The sequence below is a fragment of the Furipterus horrens genome, unplaced genomic scaffold (genome assembly GCF_987537825.1).
Source record: "Furipterus horrens unplaced genomic scaffold, mFurHor1.1.pri manual_scaffold_3, whole genome shotgun sequence".
Taxonomy (NCBI): Eukaryota; Metazoa; Chordata; class Mammalia; order Chiroptera; family Furipteridae; genus Furipterus; species Furipterus horrens.
This window is the reverse complement of record NW_028327173.1, coordinates 200,564,258-200,590,342: the sequence shown is the minus strand read 5'-3', so window position 1 is coordinate 200,590,342 and position 26,085 is coordinate 200,564,258. Positions and strand designations below refer to the sequence as shown.

Sequence of the window (26,085 nt, the reverse complement as noted above, 5' to 3'; positions counted from 1 at the left end):
CAAAAATAAAAATAAAAGGTTAATTTTCCCACCCCAATTCCCATTTTTGCTAGGTTTTACAGTTATCTGTTGCAGCTATTCATGGGTATTTCATGACTCAATATCTCCTGTTTTACCTAAATAGACTATACTTCTGCTGTTAGGAAAAGGGTATTTTTTCATATCAAATATTTATGTGTTTTGCTCTTCAAAAAAACAAAAAGGGATGTAGTTTAAAAAACAGAAGAGACACAAACTTTCACTTTCACTCGAATAGGAGAAAAACTGTGGCTGACCTGTGCTGAAACATTGCCAATTCTACACAGTAACATGTTGAATAACTTTCAATAAATTTGCTTTTCACTTAGTGCAGAATATTTGGCGATCCTGTATTTTCAACCACAGGGCTATCTAATGAAGAGCTGGAAATTTGAGAGCTGTTGAGTCTCTGTAACATTTTAAATACCAAGGTAAGAAAAAGCCAGTTAGTAATTATTCAAAACACTGTCTTCAGGGGGTTTGCATTTCTGGGGTGCCAGTTATCTGGTCTTCTGAGGCCACATAACAGGCCAGTGGCAAGGCATTTGGGCCACTGCTGTGAAAAAGGGGAAGGAATGTGGTTCTGCCCACTTCCAACTTCTCCAGGCGGCTGACGGTGCAACATCTGAATCTGCTGACAAAAGGTCCTTGGTGAGCTTGCAACTTCACTAGTTAAAGCAGCATTTATTGCTTCCTAGAAGGAATTCTTGGGAGAAAAGTAGTGTGGAGGGAGACATTCCTAGGTTTTGAGTTTCAAAAGATTTAGGCAACTCAGGAGACAACATGCTTGTGAGAATCTCTCTTGAGATAAGGCAAAGCTTCCTGCTCCCAAGCACAGAAAACAGTTTGTCCACGTGGAGGAAATGGGGTTTAGGGTTGAGAGACAGTCGTCATGAGAGCTCAGACGCAGTGGTCTGAGATGGGGACTTTGCATCCTGACTGCCTGCATCTGCTCCCCAGCAAGCCCTAAAGAGGGGTGTTGGGTGACAGTTACCCCAGTGAGTTGCATGGTCTGGGGAGGAGAGTGGATCTGGGCCTCATGTCCAGGGTGAAGTCTAGATGGGTGGCAAGACTCAAGAATAGGGTGTGAGAGGCCTGAAGCAGCCTCGCATGTCCCTGTGCCCGGCACAGCACTGGTGGGGTAGAATGACGTCTGGAAGGCCCTTGAAGGGCACAGAGAAGTGATGGCAGGCCTCAGCCCACTTGGTGGGTGCTTCCAGTGGTTCTGTGTGTCACTGAAGCAGCCTTGCAGCTGCTGATGAGGGACGACCCAAGTGAGCCCCGCAGGGGCTAACTACTGAAAGCCAGAATGAGGGCCTCTCAGGCCAGCATCGATAGATAGCAGCCTTGGGAACCAAGGTTTGAGCGATGGCCTTCTGGCCTTGGCAACATGCAGACTTCCTGGATCTTAGATGGTGGTACGGGCTGAATGACGTGCCCTTACCCCTCTGCCAAAATTCGTGTTTAAGCCCTAACCCCCACTGCCTCATAATGTTTGAAGGTAGGGCATTTAAAGGGATGATTATGTTAAAATGGACCTGCTAGCATGGGCTGTAATCCAATATGACTGGTGTCCTTATAAGAAGAGATTTGGACACACCCAGAGACACAGGGATTGAACAGCTCATAGGAACGTAGGAAAGACCACGTGAGGATGCAGAGGCAGGCAGCTGTCTGATACCCAAAAAGACAGAAGAAAGCACACTGACACCTTGATCTTGAACTTCCCAGCCTCCAGAACTGTGAGAAAACACATTTCTGTTGTTTAGGTCACCCAGCCAGTGGTGTTTTCTCATGACAGCCCAAGAACACTAATACAGGTGGAACCCAGAGGAAAGAGAGGTGGGACCCTGAATTGACTGTGATTAAGTTTCTACCACCTTGGCAGAATGGGGGATTGAAACAGAATTTTAGTTGAGTTACAGAAAGATTAAGAATGTTCTATCACTCACATCTGCGGTTATGTCCTGAGATTGGGGTCCACAGGGTTAAGAACACATATTTGATCCAAGGTGTGTAATTCAGCCGATATTTGCTAAGCCTCTGTCTAGGACTATTGAGCAAAACCGTTTTTCTCATTTCTTGTCAGGGGCCTAAAAGGTGACTACTAGAGAATCTTTCTTTTGGGTCTTGAAAGTTTTGTCTTCAGGCTCCCTTTTGAAAGACGCCAATCTTCCCAATCTTCCTGGGAGGGGTAAACTATTAAGTTGTCAGCTAAAACCTTCGCTGCCTGCTACGTCATGGCAGAGCTCCCCAGGACCCACCTGCATCAGTTTTCCAAGTGTGGTTCTTGGAGCAGCAACATTAACGTAGCCTGGGAAGGCGTGAGAACTGCAGTTCTCGGTCTCACCGGGGGCGCAGGGAGTCAGAAGCTCTGGGGTTGGAGTCCAGAAAACGTGTGTTGTAACAAGCCCTGCAAGTGATTCTGATGCCCCCAAGTTTGAGAATGACTGGCGTACAGGGTGGGTGCCTGGGTGAGAGACGGTGAGGGTTGGGGGAGAACAGAACCTCTGAAAAGGGAGGTGGGAGGAAACAGCTTGTGTTCAAGTTCTTGTCTGTTTTGGGTACTTGAACCCTGTTATCCTTTTATCAGTCATTAAATTCCCTTATGCATCATTATACCATCAGTTCATCTGGCTCTACTTTTTTTTTTTTTAATGATCTAATACAGCCTCTCATTTCAGACTTGTAAATGTCTTTGACTTCAAGGTTAAGTTAGAACGTGCTTAAACATAGTAATAGTTAAAATGGAGATATGTTATCAAACTAAAGACTACACTCTTTAATGTCCTAAACACCTTTGTAGAAAATATAATATTTATTTCTTGAGGTCCATAAATTATATAAATATCTTTAATGTTTTTATTATTCCCACTTATTAAAATAACAACCAAATGTTAAGAAGCCTATTAACTCCCAATAGCTTCCTCTGATGTGTTGTGGGTGTGCAGACTGCTGATTAGCTTAATTTTTGAGGTCGGGATAATAAGTATAAGTTCTTGTGAAAGTGTCTGTTCTATCAAGTTTGCGTCTGGTGGGGATAGCCAGCTGATAGTTTAAGATTTAAGATCTAAAAAGTGCTTCATGAATTCAGGTTAAACCAAGGCATACACTGATATTTATGGTGGTTTAATCCAAAGGATAGGACAGAGGAGAAATACAGATGCTTGGCCAAAAGTGAGTGAGCTGGGGCAGAGTGAGAGGGAACCGACAGGAGGGATGATCTGGAGCCGGCGTGACTGGCGTGGGTTTCTGTGGCATCAGGTGTCTGGGGAAGGTTCTGTTACCCAGAACTGTGGGAACATCAAAACCCAGGGAATGAACAGAGCAGAGATTTTCATGAAAATCCAAGAGTGATAGGAATACCTAACATTTGGTAAAAAATAATGGTAGTCTTTATTACGTGCTTTTAAAGAGGGTGCTAAAATATCGTTGCAAATGCACAGTAATTTAGTAACTCTTTATAGTATTTTATAATACCCATTTCTTTCAATAAGTTCAATATTAGTTACCGCAATGTTTAATGCTACATCATGTAAGTGGTTTGCTAAAATGCATCATGGGTATGCGTGGTGATTGTAAAATATGTTCACAAATTCTTTGACACGTTTTCTTTCAAAAGGTGAAGCCCAATTTCCCTTGCTTTGAGTGTGGGCTAGACTTAGTGCCTCGGTCCTAGTGAATAGAACAAAGCAGAAGCGGGGGTGTGCTATTTTGGAGAAAGGTCAGAAAAATGCCACGACATCCTCCTCTCTCGCTCTCTTTGATTTCTTTGTCTGCTGGAAGCCAACCACCAAATCATGAGAAAAGGCCCACACGTGATCACTTGTATAACTGCCATTTCCGTTTTTCTCACATCTTGAGCAAAGCTGAGTGCTATGTGGCTAGCAGCCCAAGGATTTCTTTTTCAGCTTGTATTTCCTGCTTTTTCATTAGAAATTTCATTGTCTAATGGTTTCCTGAGCACCGAATATAAACCCGAAACAAGAGATATTTTCTCTAGTAAAGAATGACTTTGGTGTATGAACTAATAGGAGTTGGTGATTTGTCCTGGAGGCAAGGGTACTTTTTCTGTTAAATGTTTTATTTTCCCTTCAGATTTTACACACTGCACGAACACTTGTGGCGTGCCTTCCAAGCACAAGGTGCAAGGATGCTCTGTAGGTTCACTAACGCTGGGGACAGTTTCCACTTCTTAATTTCATGTACATGGTATCTTCCTCTATTATCACCATGGTACTTCCCATCTAGCGACATCATTATACATATGCTATAAGCATATTATAAAAATAAAATCCCAGGGTTGGTCGGAAACTTAGCATTCGCTTGATTTATCATCCTTGGCTTTTCATCTACTGGTGCTCCAGCTCATGCTTAACATACTGTGTTAGAACAGATGGATGGAGTGGGTCCTGGGAAGATAAATCTATGGACGTTGGATAGTTACTGCCTTGTATCACAGCATGGGGGCAGTAGGGAAGGCAGAGAGTTCAGATATGTGTGGCACCGAGAAAACAAGAAATAGAAGAAAGGAGGTGGTCCAAATATAGGGGACCACATAACGTATCACCTAAGGATGGTAAGTTTATAATTATGTCGGGACAACACACACGGCTGGCACTGTCCTTGGGAACGGATTCGACCTACAGTAATGGAAGAAGACAGAGCAAGTACCGCTGGTCTCTCTGCAGCCCCGCAGACTCTTCAGTTTGCTCCACTCCCCAGGAAATCAGAAACCTCAGAACAATGCTGGATGTGGCGTAAATCCCAGGACAACTCACGACTTCCCTACCCAATTTAGGGTTATCTGCCTGGAACCATTTCAACTGGCAGTGGAAGGTCGTTTACGAATCTAAAAGCTAAATATACGTAGTTGCCAGAATGGAGAGCCTTGTCCCCTAACGGTTTCCAAGCGCGTAACACGTGCAGCTAAAACTGACCGAGCGCCAGTTACCTTGTATTTAATCATGTCCCCACGCACCTGCTTTTCCCAGTTCATCTTACATGAGAGCAAACAGGTTCAGAAAGCTACCTGGCTCGACCCAGGTGCCGGCTGAACTGGCGCCGGGTTAGGGGCTGCAAGCCCGTGCTCAGGCCACTTTCTGGCACTGACACCGACCAGCACGTGGTAAATGCGCCCTGAAATTGATGGTGGAGGACACGGTGGGGCCTTCCCTACCTAGTTGGCTTGTCAGGCCTTGGACATCCACGTCCCTTTCGCTAAAGCGCTCTAACGAGGGGAGGGGGGCGGAGAAGCAGCGAAATGAGCACACGTGAAGGCATGTGCCAGACCCCGACAAGGGCGCGGCCGCAAAAGGCTCGCGCTGCCCTCACACGGCGGCACCGCGGCACCAGCGGCTACCTGCTGCCCGCACCCAAGATGGCGGCGGCGGCGTCAGCGGCCTCTCGCCCTTTTCCATCATGGCGGCGGCCGGACCCGCCTCCCTGGGCGCCCGAGTCATGTGACCCACACAATGGCTGAGAGCCTACTCCAGGCTTCCCGGCAACGGCGGGTGAAAGTCATGACGGCCGCCGCGGGTTCGGCGGGCGGGACCGCCGTCCCTTTGCTGCTGTGCGCGCTGCTGGCGCCCGGCGGCGCGTACGTGCTCGACGACTCCGACGGGCTGGGCCGGGAGTTCGATGGCATCGGCGCCGTCAGCGGCGGCGGCGTGAGTGGAGGGGGGTGGGGTGCGCGGGGGGCGCGGGGGGCGCGGGGGGCGCGGGGGTCCGCCCCCGTCTCGTCCGGTCCTGTCCCCGTCCCGCCCCAGAAATCCCGCCTCGTGGCCCCGCTCCGGGCGGGCGCCCCTGGTTCGGCGGTACGTGCGCGCCCGCTGCGGGGCTGGGAAGCCCACTTGCTAGTTTAGGATGAACCGATAGACGTAGGTTTAACAGAGAAGCATCCCGAGGTCCACAGGGTGACAGGTGTGGACGGTGACAAGGCTGGGGCCTGAAATTTCCCCCTGGGCACTGGTGTTCTCCATGGAGGGGGCGCTGCGGGAGGGGCGTTGCAGAAACCTCGGGGGCCGGGGAGCCTCTCTCCGGCGAAGAGATGCCCCGGGGAGATTCTTCGGCTGTACCTTTTCCCTCTCAGGGAGGTGGGTCGCGGAGTCAGGAGCGGAGCGCTGGACCGTTAGTACAGGGCGCACCTGGGCACCTTCAGCGGGGCCAGTGCAGAAGGGTTAAAAAGATTTTATTTTGTTTTTCTATTGCAATTTGCATTCATCACTGTTTTGTATTAGTTTCAGCGGGTAGATATTCATATAGGTTACAAAGTGTTCCCTCCGATCATTCAGGTGCCCACCCGGCACCATACAGAGCTATGACAATGGTGTTGGCTATATTCCCTCTGCTTTACCTTACATCCCAAGGCTCTTTTGCAGCTATCAATTAGTGTGTCTTAATCCTATCATCCTTGTTTACCCTGCTCCGCAACACCCGGCTGCTGTGGCAACCATCATTCTGTTCTCTGTGTTTTCTGTATCTTTTAAGTCTCAATAGGTTTTTCCTGGAGGCAGGACAGGCGCCTCAAGGTCTCTTTAGTAAGGCAAGAGGCCTGGAACTATATGTTTTTTTTTTTTTTTAATGGCAGGCTATACTAGTATCAACTATAGTCTAGGATTGTTTATTGCTGGGGGGCTGTGTTGCCTACGGATGGGCAAGGCCCACTGGGGGTGACTTGCCCACTAAAAGTTTCAGTACCTCTGTAGATCATTTTTGTGCGTGAGGAGGGGGAAACATTCGTTCAACGGCAAAGACAGGGGCCAGCCACCATTAGGGTGCCTAAGAATCACCTGGGGTGCTTGTTGAACTGCAGATCCTGGCCACCCTCCAGCCCCCGTTCGGATTATAGTCTGGAGCGGGGCCTAAGAATCTGCATTTTAGCAAACACACCATTTGATTCTCATACAAAGTATTTTTTTTTTTTTTTTTTTTTTTTTTTTTTTTTATTTTTATTTTTATTTTTTTTTTTTTTTTTTAAGATTTAATGTGTTTTATTGATTAAAATATTACATTTGTGCCACTTTCCCTTCCCTCTGCTCCCCTCCACCCGGTGGCCCCCTCCCTCCAGTTGTCCCCCCCTTTTAGATTATGTCCATTAGTTGTGCTTACAGTTCCTCCCAACCTCTCTCCGTCTATTCCATTCCCTCCTACCATGATCTCCAATTCCTATATCATCTCCCTCCCTCTCCCCACTCCCCCTCCCTGTTGACCTCCCCCCACTATATTTCCCTTACCCACAGTTCCTTTTCCACTCTCGTTGCCTGTTTCGTTTGCCTTTGTTTCATCTCCCTAGCTTCTGTTTTTTAAACCAGTCCCTTTAACTTCTCATATAACAGTGGTTTGGATCTAATGAACTCTTTCAGTTTTATTTTGTCCTGGAAACACTTTCTCTGTCCTTCTATTCTGAATGACAATTTCGCTGGATAGAGTATTCGTGGTTGTAGGTTTTGGATTTTCATTACTTTGAATATTTCTTGCCAGTTCCTTCTTGTCTGTAGGGTTTCCCTTGAGAAGTCAGCTGATAGTCTAATTGGGACCCCTTTGTACATAATTCTTTTCTTCTCTCTTGCTGCTTTTAAGATTCTCTCTTTATCTTTAATTTTTGACATTTTGATTATAATGTGTCTTGGAGTGGTTCTCCCTGGGTCCAGTCTCTTGGGAACTCTCCTTGCTTCTTGGACCTGCAAGTCTATTCCCTTCCCCAAGTCTGGGAAGTTCTCCTTTATTATATTTTCACTCAATTTTTCAAGTTCTAGTTCATCTTCCTCATTCTCTGGCAAACCAATGATTCTTATGTTGGGCCTTTTATAGCTGTCCCAGAGGTTTCTGATCCTCTCATTGTTGCTTCCCATTTCCTCTCGCTGCATTGGTTGACTGCTAGTTTCTTCTCCATATTCCAGTTTGTTGAAATGGACTCTGGATTCCTCACCATCTGTCTCATATGTGTTTTTGTTCCTTTCGTTATGAAAGTTTTTCGCTTCTTTCATATCTTTTTCCTGCTCTTTTGTGAATTCTGTAAGCCACCTGATAACAATGGCCCAGAACTGAGCCTCTGACAGGTTTCTTATCTGTTCATCTGTCAGGTTCTCTATCTGCTGTCTGGTGAGTTGTGTTACCGGTATTTCTAAAGTTGCCTGCCTCATTTTGACAGATGCGTTTTGTTTTCCTGGGCTGGCTGTCGGGAGCAGGGGGCAGTGCCTGCGTACGCGTCACAAATCAGCGACAGGCAGGCGCGCGACCTATTTCGCAGCCCTGTGGTGCTTTCTGTGGGGGCGGGGGTCCAAGATGGATTCACACAGTTATTCAGCTAGGTGACCGGGATCCGTCCTCCCGCCCCCCTGGGCCTCACTGTTCAAGGCGATGCTGCGGCTGCTCCCCAGAGCCGGAGTCGCGCAGGAGTCGCGCAGGCCAGGGGCTTGATTGGAGTCGCGCACGCCAGAGGCTTGAATGCCTCCAGGATTTTTCGCCGCCCCGCCCCGCCGCTCCGCAAGCAGCTTTGCCTTCTTTAACTCTTACCTGCCCAAATGGCACCGCTGGTTTATAACTTCATATGTTGGGCTTCCGTGTAGCTTTATTTTCTGGAATTTCTAGTTATCCTTTGTTTTGAAGTAGTTGTATTCCACTATAGTTGTGGAGGGAGACCTAGCGTGTCCGTCTAAGCCTCCATCTTGGCCGGAAGTCTCATCATACAAAGTATTGAGTGACATTTTCTTTTTTTTTCTGATTCAGGGATCTCTCGAGTAAGGGATGAATTTTTTAAAATAGACTTAATTTTAGAACTGTTCCAGGTATACAGAAAAGTTGGCAAGCCAACACAGAATTCTCATGTACCCTGCAGCAGTTTTTCCTGTTACCAGCTCCCCACTTTAGGATGGTGCATTTGTCACGTACAACGTTGATAACATTAATGAGAGTTTGTATTTCCCTTCATATTGCCTTAGTTGTTACCAGATGTTCTTTTTTCTGTTCCAGGACCCCATCCAGGACACCAGTTACATTTAATTGGCCTGTCTCCTAAGTCCTCTTTTGGCTGGGACGAGGTAGCGTTATTTACGCGAGGGAGACAGGGGGGCCACTCCAGCTTCGTGCAGAATTGTGTGGGCACAGCGACCTTTTCCTCAGCTGTCAGCTGGCCTCCGCCCGGGAGAATGTGCTTCAGTAGCATGGTTGTTCTTGGCTTCAAACTAAATTTACTTGATTTTTGTCCCATGCTAGTTGTAACTGTTGTCTTTGTTTTATTCTTGGTAACCCTTAGGCCCGTAGGGTTTATGGTGGCGCACACGTGAGTGAGAGGGATTTTTTTTTTTTTTTGTACCCCAGATCACAGCTAAAGCTAATTTTATTTGAAAATATGAATGCTGAACTCTTGAATGGGTTGTTCTTTGGGTTGAGGCAGGTGGAATTTGCATCCTCAAATGCAATTCAGAGCTAACTTGCTGGGCGGATGTTTTACGCTGGTCTCAGCCTACAGATAACCAGTGTAGTGGCAGGACTGGTTCTTACTGCGATTGCAGTGCACTCAGCTTTAACCATCAGGAAACTTGGTGAGGGGGAGGGAAGGTTTATTACTCACAAGTCCTGGAAAACGGAAGTCGACTGCCCCGTATCTCATTGAACACTTGAGACCACTTGAGTTTGCAGGTGAGGAAAGGAGAGAGAGGGGGGATGGGCCTGGGGTGCCTGCTTTTATTGGGTTGAAGGTGGGGGCCTAGTGTTTTGCAGACTCCCTCTGTGGGTGAATTTAAACTTAAAAGCCCCATCCCAACCTGGCTTTTTATCTAGTTGTGTGGCTGGCAGTGTGTTTATCTGAGATAGCCATCTTTGAAATACATGCTTCTTTGAAGTGGTGCCACTGTAATCAAAGCTTAAGTCAGGCACTTGCATCACAAAAAAAGAAGAAACCAACTATCAGGCTTGCTATGTGATTCATTCTTGTTGCTGAGGCATCAGTCAATGATGAAGATATTAACTGCCTGGGTAACTAACCTAATATGCTAAAAGTCACGGGTAGGGCCCATTGCAACCTAAAAAGCACGCATCTAAATAGGATTATAGTAGCACTCCTATAATAATTATACAGGTAATGGTTTGAAATCCAGTCCATAGTCATTCGTCCCATGCTTGAAGGGTCCTGCCACCAAACCAGGCCAGTGATCTAGGGGCCCTAGGAATCTGTTCACTGGTTTTGGTGATGTTGTGAAATGTTTTAACATTTTGGGCCATCAAGTGTAAGTAGGTTTGAACCTGTCCTGAGTTGGTAGATTGCCCCATATCTCCTCAAACCAGTCTCTTAGTCCCGAGAGTAGGTCAGTTCAGTGTAAGGGTTGTGTCCCTTTTCAGGGGGTGGTGATGCAGATGGGCTCCCAAAGGTAGGCCTACACGGTGTAAGTATTTGTGATATTAAATCAAGTGTTTAAACTTGCTGAAAATGGCAGTCTTTGGTTATGTTTAACTTGGTTTAAAATTATTGCAATGAGAAGAATTGTTTCATAACCCAGGGTAGGCGGATCTTGTCTGTTTTGATAGTGTCCCTGTGTGTAGGGCATTATTCATCTTAGAAGCTCAAATACGGATTAAGTGAAAATAGTTGCAACACGTTATTTGCACATCATTTTTCAATTTCTTTTTGGAGTCCCTGGTACCTAGCACAGGTCGTGACAGTGTTTGGAATGTTCTTGTTTACTCTTCATATCCGATAAGGGAAGGCAGTGTGGTGTAGTAGTTAAAATGTAGACTTAAGAGCCAGTTGCCGGGGGTCTGTTCTGGGCCCTGCCACTCACTGTGGAGCCTTGGGAAGGTTACCTAACCTCTCTGTGTCTCAGTTTCTTTCCTGGGGACACAGTGATACCTGCCTGGTAGGAACGTTATGAGGAAATATGTGCAGTACCTGTGATGGTGTCAGGTACATGACTAATTTTAGTTAATACAATCCTATTTCATAGGTTAGGAAAGGAGGAAGTTATCCCAAGGACTCTTAAGTGAAACAGATGTTCCAATTTGAGTATACAATGCCTGCTCTTTCTGAGAGCTTATTATATGCCAGCTACTGTGCTAAGGCTTCCTCCTGTGCTGGCTGGAAAGAGCTCCAGGCCTCCCTCCTTCAGAGGATGGGGTTAGTAATTTGATAGCTTGTTATTGCTTGATGGGGATTTCCACATCTGGCTATACTACCCTTAACCGACTATTCTCATTGGCTGATCCTTTTGCAATAGGTGTGACTGTGGGCCTGCAATAGCATCATAATGTAGTGTGTTTGCTTAAAGTTGGCACTTGCGGTGTTAAGTACAGGAGTGCGGAGAGGGCTAAATAGCCCTCCCAAAACAGCAAAACACACCATTCCAAGGGCATAATGCAGGGCAGGAAGCATTGTTTACATTAGGTAAAAGATAGGTTTGGATGCTTTATATAACCGTCCATTCACTTAGTCGGCATCGTCGTCGTCGTCGTCGGCAGCCGTCCGTCTCGAGAGACGATGGTGTAGCTTCTTAAGAGTCTATCTGCACCGCCGAGAATGGCTGTGCAGTCCGACTCGGGAGTGACACGGTATCTGTCTCCTCCCGTGTTGAATCCACATCTTGCGATGACGCTGGAGTGTCCTCTCCAGTGAAGCTGAAGCTACAGAGCCTGGGCAGGGTGATATGGAGGGTCTGCTGTTGCCCATGCAGCAGACCCCCCCTCTCTTCTCAGCTGAAGGGTCCAAGGGAAAGACGGAGTCAATACAGCTTGGCTTCAGGTGCGCCGCAGGAGTTGCCGGTGTTGACTACAACGTCAAACCGCCTTAGGGACTCCGGCTCCGGATTTTCTGTCGGGGTTTACTCCCTTAGCCTTTCCCCTGAAGAGGTATGCTGCAAGGCAGCGGAGGTTTTTTGGAGTCAGAGTTTTCCTTCTCTGATGTGCCCTGACTGGAAGATCGAACCAGCAACACTTAGCTCGCAGGCCAACGCTCAATCCACTGAGCCAAACCAGCCAAGGGCCAATTCACTTAGTGCCTGCTTAAATATTTGAGCCTTTGCTGGTCTGTAAGCTATTTCAATACAGTGACTGTCTTATTAGAAACACTTTGTATACATAATGCCTGTCATGTCTTGAGAGCTTACTGTGTGCTAAGTCCTTTGCATGCATCTTATTTTAGTTTTGGAACAGCTGAAGGAGGCAGATAACCCACTTGACAATAACTTGCCTTTGGTCACACAGCTTGTCAATGATGGAATCAGGATGCAATTGGATGACCTGTCCCCGTGCAACAAACGATACTGTAAAAGATACTAAATAAATGTTTATTTAATAAGACAGTAAATGGGATATGAGCTTAAATAAGACATAATCCTGTCCTCTGGGAATTTTAAAAGGGAAAAGAGTAAAGCAGTGATTAGGACACAAGGTTCAAAGACTTATTCATGGTAGAGAAATGGGCCTGGTGACAGGGAAGTCCACAGGAGAGGCACCTACTTCAAACCAAGAGGGGAGAAGCGGGAGGAGGGGAGTGGCGGTAGGTATCCTTCCTTAAAGGGGTTTGAACCAAAGGCTGAAGGATGAATTGGAAGTGGCCAAACGAGGATGTGGAATGCATTCCAGAAAGAAGAAAGAGAAGAAGGCTGTTCGATTTGATTATTATCTAGATCAGCGGTCCCCAGCCTTTTTGGCACTAGGAACTGGTTTCGTGGAAGACAGTTTTTCCAGGACTGGGGTTGGGGGGGATGGTTTTAGGATGATTCAAGCGCATTACATTCAGACTCACCTCCTGTTGTGTGGCCTGATTCCTGCCCATCCGTGACCCAGGGGTTGGGGTCCCCTGATCTACATAGAAGATGTGAGAGTGCCAAGCGATAAAGTGTCAGGGTTAGGATCCAATTAAGGGATCTGGATATAAAATAGAGCAATTTGAACTTTATCCTGAAAGTTCACACTGAGTAGTTTCATGATTAGATTTGTGTTTGGGTAAATTAATCTGCCATGTAGTGTGGGGAATGGAGCATAGCGGGGCAGACGGGGGACTCTGAGACCATTTAGGCTACTCTCATAATTGAGAATCCTAGATGGAGGCAGTTGGGTAGAAGGAAAGGGATGGGTTTCTTGAGATAGTAAGGAGGCCTTGTTGACTGAAGATGGATGAGAAGTGTGGTGAAAGGGTGACCCTAAGTTTAGGGTTAAGGCAGATCGTTGTTCTTCCCTGCGGTAGCAAATGCAGGAGAAGGAGCAGATTAGGAAAAAGTGGCTGTGTTTGGCTGGGGATGTGTTGAGCTTGAGGTGGCTGGGTACAGGCTGGGGAGGTGCTAGGTGTGAGGGAGATAGAGACGGGCACCACCCAAGTGTCAGAGGGAGCGCACACGAGAGGGTACAACACAATGTTGAGTCCCATGAAAGCCAAGCATCTCGCCCTTGTCATATGCCCGGCAGGTGTCAGTGGCTTCAACCTAGGGTTCGTCTGGCTTCCAAGCCTAGGGGTGTGCCAGTGTTTCATGATCAGACCTATTTCCCTTCTTCCCCTTGGGATATGTTGTTGCTCAATTACTGGTTTTGTGATTTCCTTGCTCACGCAGTCATCGGCCATGGTTCAGGTGTGGTCAGGTGTTGGGCCCTGCACTTCCCACCTCTGTCTTTCCGTGCATTCTGATCCCAGTCTGGCGCGAGGTTTTCTTAGTACAGCTTGGTCTGGGGATCATCGTGTGGTCATTCTTAACAATAACAGCTCTTACAAATCTCTAATAAGGAAGAGAGGGTAGTGGTTCCTTTCAGCATCGCTGCTTGTCATAATTTCCTGCAAGATGTTGAGAGTGAAATTACCTGAGAGTCATCCTTCCCATCCTGGCCCCCAGATACCATAGTTGACAAAGGGTCTTGAGATAGAGAACCAAAGATTCATTTCTTATAGTAACCCGTCTGAGCCCAGGCCTCAAGATACATTTGTAAGCATGAGGTTCATCAATAGTCTTAACAACCTTTACCTCCCAGCCAGCCCCCATCTCAATAGAAGACAACTTGCTTGTTGCTTGGAACCTGTGCTTTAGCTATTGGACAAACAATAGCCCCATTTGCCCAGTGAGGGGCGAAACAGATTCAGGCAAAAAAACACAAACCAAAAAAACCCCCCAAAACACCTGGGAAATGACTTTACACAGCTCAGCTTTGCCTAAGAATTGGCTAAATATGGCAGGAGTGCATAAAGCAGTATGCAAAAGTGTTCATGAATGGATTTACTTTATTCATACTTCTGAAACTTTTTTTAATTTTTTTAGGCAACCTCCCGACTTTTAGTAAATTACCCAGAGCCCTATCGTTCTCAAATATTGGATTATCTCTTTAAGGTAATAAAAAAAATAATTGTTTAATGGTACTTGTGATATTTTAGAAACTATGGTGAATTTTACCCATTATTTTTTATCATCTTCACAATTCTAGTTTTTAAAAAAAATGGCAAATTACTTTTGGGATAAATTGCTATTTATCTGAAGTTTGGATTTGGTTTTCCCATCTGTAAAATCAAAGGCAGCAATTAGTAATTGTTTTGAAGTGTTTTGTCCATTGTACAATGAGTCACAGGTTAATACTGTTGTTCCCTCTTTCTCCAGCCAGACTTCGGTGCCTCTTTGCATATTCTAAAAGTCGAAATAGGTGGTGATGGGCAGACGACAGGTAGGAGTTTGGGAAATGGGATCCCCCCCCACCCCCCTGTTGTCCCAACGATTAAACTTATGGACTGTGATTTCAGACTATAAATAATACCTACATTTTTGATATTGATCATTGCATCATAAATTGTTTCTTAATGTTCTTTTTTCACTCTAGTTTTTAAAAAAATTGTATCAAAACATGCATTTTTTTTCCCCATTAAAAACATTTGGACTTTTGATTGTTTACTTAGTTGAAGTAATCGTTAATAGACAAATCCACAGTTTTCTCAAAGCTATATTCACTAGACAGAATATAGGGACAGTTTGGAATTGTATTAAAAAGTTAAAAAAGCTTTTATTATTATATAAACCATGTAAGGTGTTATTAGTTTTAAAAAATAGGTAGCAAAAATATAAGTAATCAGTAGTTCAGATACATAGCTCTTTTTTTCTTTCCAGAACAAAATTATTTTTAACCACCAAATCTTTAATCTTTAATGACTTTGAAGATTGGCTTTGTGTAGTATATGTAGTCCATTAAAAATTTCTGGGCCATAGTTTCCAGGAAGAAGAAAAAGGAAAGAAAAAGGAATTTAATTCTCTCAATTATATTATATAGCTTATTATTTATAGGTCAGATCTATTATAGTGAACTCTAGCCTATTTATGCACTCATGTTCTTGTTAAGTGAGTTGGAATTAATTTTTGTCAAACAGATACATCTATGTGGTGATGTTAGTGTTTAATTTATGTTGAAAGGAATGGAGTGTGAGAATTGGGTCTTAGGAGCCCAGGGATTCACATCCAGGGTTGAGAAGCTGGATGTGGAGGGGATATGAATTTAAAATTGGACGTGGGATTTGAGAACCCCAGAGAGACCAAAAGCCCAGCAGAATATAGTTCTAGGAATTTACAATTATATGAGGTAACGCCACTTAACACTGCTTATAATAGAAATGAAAGATGCTTACGATGCTTAGGATAATGAAAAGAGATGTAATGATGCGCTTTGATCATCCATCCAGTGGTTATATAAGATTTTTCTTCTCTGCCCCACCTCAGGATTGGGACTGGAACATTCCCTCTGACGTGTGCATGTGTGCCACATGAGTGGCCCCACAACGCACTGATGGCGGAACTGCTTCCTTTCTCTTTGCTGTCTCCCTTTCAGATGGCACTGAGCCCTCCCACATGCACTACATGTTAGATGAGAATTATTTCCGAGGATACGAGTGGTGGTTAATGAAGGAAGCTAAGAAGCGGAACCCTAATATCACACTCATGGGTAAGAAATGAGGTCTGCCATACTTTCGAAGTCTGTTTTCCTTTACCTTTAAAATTCTGAGTCATGTATGTGGAGGCTTTATTCATACTGAAGTTACTAGTAATGTTATTATTACTACCAATATGCTGCCAGTAGCAAAGCATGTGCCAGGCATGATCCTTTTTTTTGCCCTTATGTATAATCTCTGATCTTTGCAATCATTCTGGAGTAAGGCATTATTCTTCCCATTTTGCAGAAGAACAGTAGAGGCTTAAGAGAGGTTATGCCATTGACTTAAGACCAGATAATTAGTAAATGGCAAAATTAGATTTAGAAACTATTTCATTCTAGAGGTTTTTGTGTGTATGTGTGTGCTAAACTACTTTCTTCAACAAAATTTCTCATCAAAATTTATCAAAAGCAATGCCATTTATAAAATGGTACATTGCCTGCAGAAGTATATTCCAACTATTTGCAAAATTGTGTATTGCATAGAATAGTAGACCCCATTTCTAGAAGTGGTACGTACAAAAGATTTTTTGTTTGTTTTGAATCTCACTGATGTGGGATACCTGGTGATGCAGCCCCCAACCCCTGCCCTGTGGTGCTCAGGTTCTAGTGACGGGGTCATTGGATGGTTCTCAGATGGGACGAGATTCATGTCACAGTCCTCCTGGAGCGGTGTCCATCAACTTGTAAGATCCTTCAGACACACACAGGGGCGGCATACTTTCACCATTTGAGATGCATTTGACTTTTTCAAACAGGCTTGCCGAGTTCGACTAAGTCCAGTGCATTTAATGAGATTTCAACAATTACATCAAAGGACAAGTATAAGTTTTCCTAAATCAAATAATGAGGAGTCAGTGTGTTCTTTGTAAATGGACTTCTGTAAGAGATTCCAGAGATGTTTGGAGCAGTAAAGAGCACCATTGAACTTCGGTGCTTACTTGCCCTTCGGGTTGCCTTCAATGTCAGTTCTCATTTAAATATAGAAAATCTAGCCTGCGGGACCCTTTTTGAACAAAGACTTTCGTGTGGTGGACCTTCAGAATGTGTTTGGCATTTCATTGTTTTAAAATGTTCCATTATTTTAATCTTACATTTCTTATGTAAATACACTTAGACATTTATCCTGAGTTTAGAAAAATAAACATTTTGTCGTTTTGATTTTGAATTTTTTTAGTTGCGAAGTAGGTTGGTAACATAAAAACAAGGTACTTAACTGTTGAATTTATTTTACTATATTAGTAACAGAATTAGGATTTAGAATTGAAATTAGTGTTTCTCTACTAGTCTCATTTTTCACTTAAAATAATATTAAGGTATTGGAATAATGTGAATTATTTAATATACATCATTTAATAAGGGTGTATTTATTTTTCCTATTGAATCATTGGCATTTATATTGATATAAGGACAAACTAGTTTTGCTAAATTTCATTGCCTACTTTATATGTTAAGTAGCCTTAGTAGTGAATTTGTATTATTATACTTACCTTATAAGAGTAGTTAAGCATAAGCCTTTCAGAACTCTCTGATTTGACTTTGGAGAACAGAAATTGGACATTGAACATCCTTTATAGCAGGTGGCAGGGATTTTAAGTTAAATTGCACGTTTTCTCTGTATTGGTAAGTATCTTTGGGAGAAGTGTTTTTGTTGCTTGTTTTTATTTCTTTTTCTTGAAAGAGCATTTGGAGTTATGGAATCTGACTCCAGGGATCAGTGAGAAATTAGAGTGTTGAAGGGATTTTGAGAGTTTGTGCATAGCGTAGAATCTTCCCTCTCACCAGGTCTGCATTGGCCTTTCACTTTGCCTGTGTTCGGTCTGGTTTCTTTGCTTTGCTCTCACAAGCGCCCGCACTGGTATCCCCACTCTGCCTCTCTGCAGGGCTGCCGTGGTCCTTCCCCGGATGGCTGGGAAAAGGCTTTAACTGGCCTTACGTAAATCTGCCGCTGACTGCCTACTACGTCGTGACCTGGATTGTGGGCGCCAAGCGTCATCATGATTTGGATATTGATTATATTGGGGTGAGTAATATATTTAAGACATGCTTAACTTTGGAACATTTATTTGTAGTTTTTTAAAGTGGCACTTTGTTGACTAACCATTTTGTGGCATGAGACTGATTCATTCTAGTGGTGTCTGATAATAACATAAGTTAACTACATGAAACCCTTTAATTCCTCCTCTTTGCCCATCCATATTCTTTACACTTTTGAAAAATGTACTAAGTTGTTTACCGTTTTTGAACTGTTTTTTTAATGTTTGTTTTTGGTGTCATCCAAGCGCAAATTCTCCTTTTTGAAAGCTTTCCCAAGTTTCTCTAGCTCTTATAACAATACTATGTTTACTCTACTGTTTAATGGTTAATTTCATTTTGCTCTATGAGTCTTCTGTTGTTCTAAACCAGGGGTTGGCAAACTTCCTTAAAGGACCAGAGAGTAAATATTTTAGGTTTTGTAGGTCAAAAGGTATTGTTAAGGGTATTATGTAACCATTTAAAATGCAGCCATTTAAAACTGAAAAAAACATTTGTAGCTCTCAGGCTATAAAAATACAGATGGCGTGCCAGATTTGGCAGGCTGGCCGAAATCTGCCTACCCTTGTTATTTAATGATTAATGACCACACAGTGCCCTACAGAGCCTTATAACTGTACCACACATACAGTGGGTCTCCATACACTTTTGTTTATTAATATGCTCTATGTCAAATCTGACTTTAAAAGTTTTCACGCAATCAAGTGATTATTTGGTTCCTACTGTGTTGCAGGCACTGTGACTATTATGTTCCAGGCACCCCAGAAATAATAGCTCTTGAAGAGTTCAGTGAGAGGAGTGGATCCTGGAGCAGCTGAACTGCAGAATCATGGGATGATATATAGCGTAGGACCAGAGGCTGAGTTCTTACTCTCCTTCTCCAAATTGTAACTGGAAATTAGTTTGCATTTTATAAAACCTTAAGGTGTTTTTAACCCATAGGGAGACTAAATGTAAGTTTGAGTCTAATAGTATTCTATTATGGTAAAGTCACACTTAGAAGCTCTTTCTGGTGAATAATGGGTGGTTGACATCTTTTTTAGACTCTTGATAATTACATGCTGTGGTGAGGAGCTTCTTTGATAAGAACCTTTTTCCTGTATGCCTGGAGCACCTGGACTCTAGGCCCATCTCTGTTATTAATGGTTCTGAGCTGCAAAATGAAAAGTCATGGGGGTTCTCTTTCAACCCTAAATTCTCAGGCCTTGTGATCCTAAACCCAGGAGACTTGCGTTTGTTCCTTTTGTTCTTATTAAAAGTTCACTTGTGTGATGTAGCAGTCACTGTGATTCTCTGTGTGTGCTAAAAAATTGCTCCTTGTGGAGTACTTAGGAATACTTGGCTTTTAGGTGTGCCTGTAGGAACCTTCTAGGAATTGTCACAGCAGTCCCTCTGTCTGCTCTGTCTCCAGTGCCTGCGAAGTTTCTGGCACACGTCAGCTTGTCAATATCTGTTGAAAGATAGAATGTTCCATTTTTAGAAATCTCTGGAATAAACAATTTTTGAAAATACCCTGGGAATATTTTAAGTTTTTTAAAAATAGTATTTTAATTTTAAAAGTTATGTTGCCTTTTCAAAAAGAGTATTTTAATTTTAAAAGTTATGTTGTTTTATAAATATCAATACATTCTATAGCAGGTCATTGCGTAAGGTAAGAAAAATGGCTTTTCAGGTGATATGAAAGATGACGAGAGAAATGGCATTTAATGATGTCTATTTTCTGACACTTAAAAACTTCTAGTTCAGACTTTTTGACTTTTTATTTTGCAGATTTGGAATGAGAGGTCATTTAACGTCAATTATATCAAGGTCTGTATAACTTAAAAATCTTTTAATCTTTACATTATTCATGAATAATCCCTTTATGGTCCATGGGAATTAGTAGTAAAAACTGTATTTGTTTATAGCATAGTTATTTGTTTTGCTAGTTGTGACACAAAATTTAAGCAAAATCTTAATAATATTTATATTTCTAATTAAAGCAAATGTAATTTTCTATAAGCCCCACATTTTATTTTATATATATTTTTAATATGTGTATGTGTGTATGTGTGTGTATGTGTGCGTGTGTGTGTGTGTGTATTTACGAGTCTGTTCTAATTCCATTGCATTCCAATTTAATTTACCTGGTTTGATTTGAAAAACTGCTATTTTAAACAATTTAGACTATTTCTTTTCTCTTGACCTCTAGTTTACCTGCAGTAAAAGATCTCACGATATAAAAACTTTTAGTGTTTAATTGCCATTTTGTAGCAACATTTTATTGGAATCTGTATCCTGTTCATTCAAATGTCTATTTAAAGAGTTCAGTAATGGCAGATGAACGTGGCTGTTCAGGTTTATGAATATATAAGCTTTATGAATATATAAGCTTTATGAATATATATATGACTATATAGTATAGTCAGATGGCCCCTGGAAATGGTTATGAATTTTTTTTAAGAGTAGAAATTAATGTAATACAAACAAGTGATTTATATAAAAATGACAAGGCTATTGTTTGTTTTACTTTTGCTATTTACATTCTGTTGAAGATTTCCTTGGGTTTTCAGTGATGCAGTTTTTAAATTGTGTTTGGAGAATCCCATTTAGGGCCTGAGGGTGGTGGATGGAAGGGGTATGTGAATCTCTGGACACTACTGAGTACCAGGGTAGGCACTCTATGCTTTGCTGATGCATTTCCTGTTAGAATTTAGCTTGTTACTTTTAGTTTTCTTGGGGAGATAAAGGTAGATTTTTATTGCCTGTCCTGTCTATACATGTGAAAGACTTGAGCGCAACAATGGAGTATTTCTTATTCCTTCATGGTTCAAAATATTGAGAAGTAATTATCAGTAATGGCAGATATTTAAAGACACCGGAAAATACTCAAAATTATAGTTTAAAGCATTTTACCAAACGGAATGTTTAATATGACTCCAACTTTATTTTGTCTTTGTAAGAAAAATTTCCTTGAAAGAGTACATTCCAAAGTAACAGTGATTATTTCTGGGTAGTATTATTATGATTTTTTTTTTAAATTTAACTTTCCACCCTCCCACCCAAAGTTTTTATGGTTAAACATAATTTGAAGATAGAGAGAAATTTCCTCTAAAACATTTTAACCTCTTGGATTTGTTTATTCTCTTTTTACAGTTCCATGAAGTAGGTTATCTTGATGATAATGCTTTTTTTTTCCACAGGAAGCATGTTCCAACTGAGAAATAATTTTGACCCTATGGTCCAGGATGCTGATTTGAAGATACTAGAACTACCTTGGTTGTAATTCAACAGCTGGAAACTCACTGTAGCCTTTCTTGTGTTCTGTTTCTCTCTCCAAAAGGTTTTAAGAAGAATGCTGAACTACCACGGTCTCCAGCATGTGAAAATCATCGCGAGTGATAACCTCTGGGAGCCCATTTCTGCTTCTATGCTGCTGGACTCCGAGCTCTTGAAGGTGATTGATGTAATAGGGTAAGGAATGTTTTACTTTGAAAACTACATTTCTGGTTGCTTGCTCGGACTATTGACTGCGCCTTTCTTTTTGTGTTTTCCTCCCCATTTGATTACATGTTCAGAAAGTAGCTTTCTTGTGTTTGCTTAACTCCGTCGTCGTCGGCAGCCGTCCGTCTCGAGAGACGATGGTGTAGCTTCTTAAGAGTCTATCTGCACCGCCGAGAATGGCTGTGCAGTCCGACTCGGGAGTGACACGGTATCTGTCTCCTCCCATGTTGAATCGACATCTTGCGATGACGCTGGAGTGTCCTCTCCAGTGAAGCTGAAGCTACAGAGCCTGGGCAGGGTGATATGGAGGGTCTGCTGTTGCCCAAGCAGCAGACCCCCCCTCTCTTCGCAGCTGAAGGGTCCAAGGGAAAGACGGAGTCAATACAGCTTGGCTTCAGGTGCGCCGCAGGAGTTGCCGGTGTTGACTACAACGTCAAACCGCCTTAGGGACTCCGGCTCCGGATTTTCTGTCGGGGTTTACTCCCTTAGCCTTTCCCCTGAAGAGGTATGCCGCAAGGCAGCGGAGGTTTTTTGGAGTCAGAGTTTTCCTTCTCTGATGTGCCCTGACTGGAAGATCGAACCAGCGACACTTAGCTCGCAGGCCGACGCTCAATCCACTGAGCCAAACCAGCCAGGGGTGTTTGCTTAACTAAAGCCTGTATAACTGATATTTCATTCCTTTGAAATGTATGAATTTGGGATTTTTCTATGACCATGAAAGGTATTGGTAATTTAAAAATATTGTGTTAATGTTTGCAATAATAAAAGATGGCTTTGTTTAGATTAAGGGGCAGAAGAGTATTTAAAATTTAGAAGTTAGAAAAGGCCATGTTGTGAAATTAGTTCCTTTCAGACTTCCTGTGGTTGGGTGTTCTGTCACGAACACTTACAGCCTTCGGATGTGATCACTGACCATGACATTTGTCATGACTCCTTAGCAGTATGGCTTTGACCCTTCTACTTAGTTCAAACTGCCTTTCAGCCATCACTGTGTTTCAGCAGTATTTACTTTTCCTGTCCTATTTATTTTATATTTTCCAGTTTGATTGAGACGTCATTGTCTAAGCTCTACAGCACGGTGGTTTGATTTACATATATTGTGAGATAATTACCACAATAGGTTTAGTTAACATCTATCATCTTATATTCAGCCAGTGGGCTCTCCTATTATTGTATTAACTGTCAGTCTGTTTCCTAGTTTACATTTGAAATTTCTTAATTGTTTTATATTCAATCATCAGTAGTTTCCACAATCATCATTATGGCCGTATTTTACTCTTGGAATAATAAATAGGCATTTATACTTCTACTGACTCCTTTCAAATGCTAGGATAAGGGAAGTGTTCGTTTCTCTGGGGCAGTGTTTCTCAGCCTGTGCAGTTTTGATGTTTTACTGGGTAATTCTTTGTTGGGGAGGACCTGCCCTGTGCCTTGAGGATGTTTAGCAGCGTCTCAGGTCTCTACAGCCCAGATGCCCTCCCCAGAGACAGGCGCAAAACCTGCCTCCTCTGTCAGGCAACGTCACCCAGTGAGAGCCACCACTGCTCTGGGACTAAAACTTGTAGTTTTCCCAAGGTAGTTTCCTCAAGAAAGATCTCTATGTGTGTTTTTGTTGTTTTTTTTTTTTTTTTTTTTGTTATTGTTTGGGAGTAAATGCCAAGCTGTCTTTGTCTACTAGGGGTAGGTGCCAGGGAGGAAGTACTGCTTTATATAACAGACAGACTCATTAGTCTTATTTTCTGCTTCCCTCTTACTCCTTCCTTCCTAGGGTCCCAAACTCTTACTTCCCTGGTAAGTCTGAATCCTGTCTCCACCTGATTTATCTCGTGGAGGGTTCTAGGCTGTGGCCTTGCTCTGCTACCTCCATCTGTCAGCACGCTTCCATACATTTTATCGTTTCCAGAAACAAGCTTCTCCCATTCATCTTCCTTCCCGTTTTGTGTGTGGTTATAGGTTTATCTCATCTTTAAGTGCAGCTTGAGACATCAGGATGAGGAGCAGATGCTTACAATCAGTCTGACATCCACCGGAAACTGTCTGTTGTTTTAAAATAGAACACGTTGGAGAAGAAATATATTTGTATTTACTCAACAGGTGGATTTAAGTGCCACGTTTTGACCTTTTCCCATTTCCTCCCACGCGTTCTTTCCTAGAGCTCATTATCCTGGGACCCATACGGTAAAGGACGCAATGTTGACTAAGAAGAAGCTTTGGTCTTCTGAAGATTTTAGCACTTTGAATAATGATGTGGGCGCCGGCTGCTGGGGTCGCATATTGAATCAGAATTATATCAATGGCTACATGACTTCGTAAGTTATTAACAACTTTTAAAGGTTTTTACCTTGAAAATTTTCTAAAACACAGAAAAAAGAAAAATAGGCAATGGATTTCCATATTCTCACAACCTAGATTCAATGACTGTAAACATTTTGCCTTATATTAGCTTCATTTATACCTATATCTATACCTAGGTTACATCTATTATTTTTCTATGTTTGAATATAGTCTGTATTAAATAAATTCAGAACTATTGAGATATAATTTATACATAGTAAAATTTGCACACTTCTATGATTTTTAACATATATAATGTGTTAAAATATATTTACATATATTTATAAAGTAAAATTTCAGATGTCATGACACTTTACTCCTAAATATTTTAGCATGTGGCTTCAAAAATAAGGATATTTTCCTACATGATCACAATATCATTTTGATCCATAACTGCATAAGAACACTTAAAAAATATTTCTAATACCCAGTCTATATTAAAGTTTTCCTAATTGTCTCCAAAAATGTCATTCATAGTTTTTTTTAAAGTAAGAGCCAATCAAGCACCAAGTATTGCATTTAGATGTTATGACCCTAAAATCTCTTTTAGTCTGGAAGAGTTTTCTTCCTTCCTTATTTTTTATGACAGCGACCTTTTGAAAAGACTAAGCAAGTTGTCTTAGGGACTATCCACTTCACAATCCACCTTATTGATTCCTTGTCGCTTCACTTACTTTGTGTAACTGTCTATTCCCAAAACAGAGGCTCTGAAGAGAGAACACAGCTCTTTTTTTTTTATTTCTCAGGGAAGCATCTCTTAAATGCTTTGAGAAGCTTTAATTGTAATTAGATTCAACATAGCTTCCTAAAACAAAAATAAATAGAACAAAAGCAAGTCAATACATACTTTTGTGATGTTGATGTGAGCTGACATATTATTCTGACAGCTTCTTTGTTATTTTTTTTTCTTTTTGGAAGAAAAGATGCTTATTATGGAGCCTGTGGTTCTAATAACGTAGCTGGTATTAGGAGTCGTGCCTGCTCATTGCAGAGACTTTAGTAACTGCATATCAGTACAAAGCAGGAAACAAAATCACTTGTATTTTTACGATCTAGAAGTAACTGTTCTTAAAAGTTTTGCTATAAGTCTTCTCATTTATATTATATATGCAAATTTTTAATACAGAATGGACACCATACTATATAATGTTCAGTAACTAAGCTGCTTTTCACTTAACAAGGCATTATGAACTTTTTCTCATATTTAATTATACTTCGACTTCATCACTGTTAATGTTTATATGTGTTCTTTTACATAAGGCAGAATATCCCAGATTTGCCTTGTCTCAAGAAGCACCTAGACACTTGCTTGTACTGATTCCTTGGCAACTGCCCAGACCTGCTGAGCCTGAGTCTCCAGGGAAGGCTCCTGGGACTCTGGTGGGCTAGTCAGTGCCCAGGTGATTCTGATGCACGCAAATTTGGGAAACTGATGTAGAAAATATATTATACGTCACTGAGTATTCTCTTCCCAGGAATGGATGTTGTCTCTATTTTAGTTAACAACCCAGTACGCACTGAAATGATCAGTTGTATACAGATATCTTTGTAGACATCTATGATAAGTTCCTCAGGGTGTGTGGAATCAGTGCCTGGGGTCAGAGGTCTATAGGTTTTCAAGGCATCTGTATATATTACAAAGTGCTCATCAGATAGTTTAATTTATATTTCTAGTACTGGCCAGAGAAGATACCATGCATCTTGCAATCCATGGGGAGAATCATGAGAGCTCTTAAAATTTTCACAGGTAGTAAGGCTTCTTGAAAACTGGGGCTATTATTTCTACTTTGTGTTGACAGAATGAGAAGGGTTTGATTTTCTAAGAATGTCAGTCTGTCATTTTATTATGGATGAGGACTTGATAAGAAAAATAAAATCCTGTGGGTAAGCTCTGTGTTTTTATTTTTTTAAGTAGCTCCGAGGAGTCCAGCAGTAGCAGGGTCCAGGGGCCAGAGCTTCCCTTTTGCCCTTGGAGTTCCCTGAGAACCAGGGGCCAGCACCTGCTGTGGACCTCTGAAAGAATGGACCAGAATACAGAGCAGAAAGCTGGCCCCGTTAGTCCGTGTAGATGAAGCAGAATCATGGCAGTGCTACAGCCCAGACCTTGTTCTGTACTCTTCATATGCATCAGTGCATTTAATTTGCACAGCAATCACCTGAACTCGCTACAGTTCTTTTCTGCATTTTACGGGTGAGGAAACCGAGGAAACCGAGGTCCAGAGAGGTTGAGTGGCAGAACCATGATTCGAACCCAGGCAGTCAGTCTCAATTTTAAAACTTTGCAGTCACTCGGAACTGCATAAAATTACATCATGAAACTGGGGCCTCAAG

The 26,085-nt window shown here is 42.4% G+C and overlaps 1 protein-coding gene across 1 annotated transcript in view; it reads left to right on the top strand.

The window, feature by feature from the left end:
* Positions 1-5,492: 5,492 nt before the first annotated feature.
* The window catches only part of GALC (galactosylceramidase), a 41,588-nt gene continuing 20,995 nt past the window's right edge, over positions 5,493-26,085 (top strand). The window contains exons 1-8 of the mRNA XM_090271272.1: positions 5,493-5,687; positions 14,256-14,324; positions 14,589-14,652; positions 15,802-15,915; positions 17,787-17,926; positions 19,708-19,746; positions 21,260-21,390; positions 23,574-23,729. Coding sequence (XP_090127398.1) covers positions 5,493-5,687; positions 14,256-14,324; positions 14,589-14,652; positions 15,802-15,915; positions 17,787-17,926; positions 19,708-19,746; positions 21,260-21,390; positions 23,574-23,729 — 908 coding nt within the window. The remainder of the gene's footprint in view (positions 5,688-14,255; positions 14,325-14,588; positions 14,653-15,801; positions 15,916-17,786; positions 17,927-19,707; positions 19,747-21,259; positions 21,391-23,573; positions 23,730-26,085) is intronic.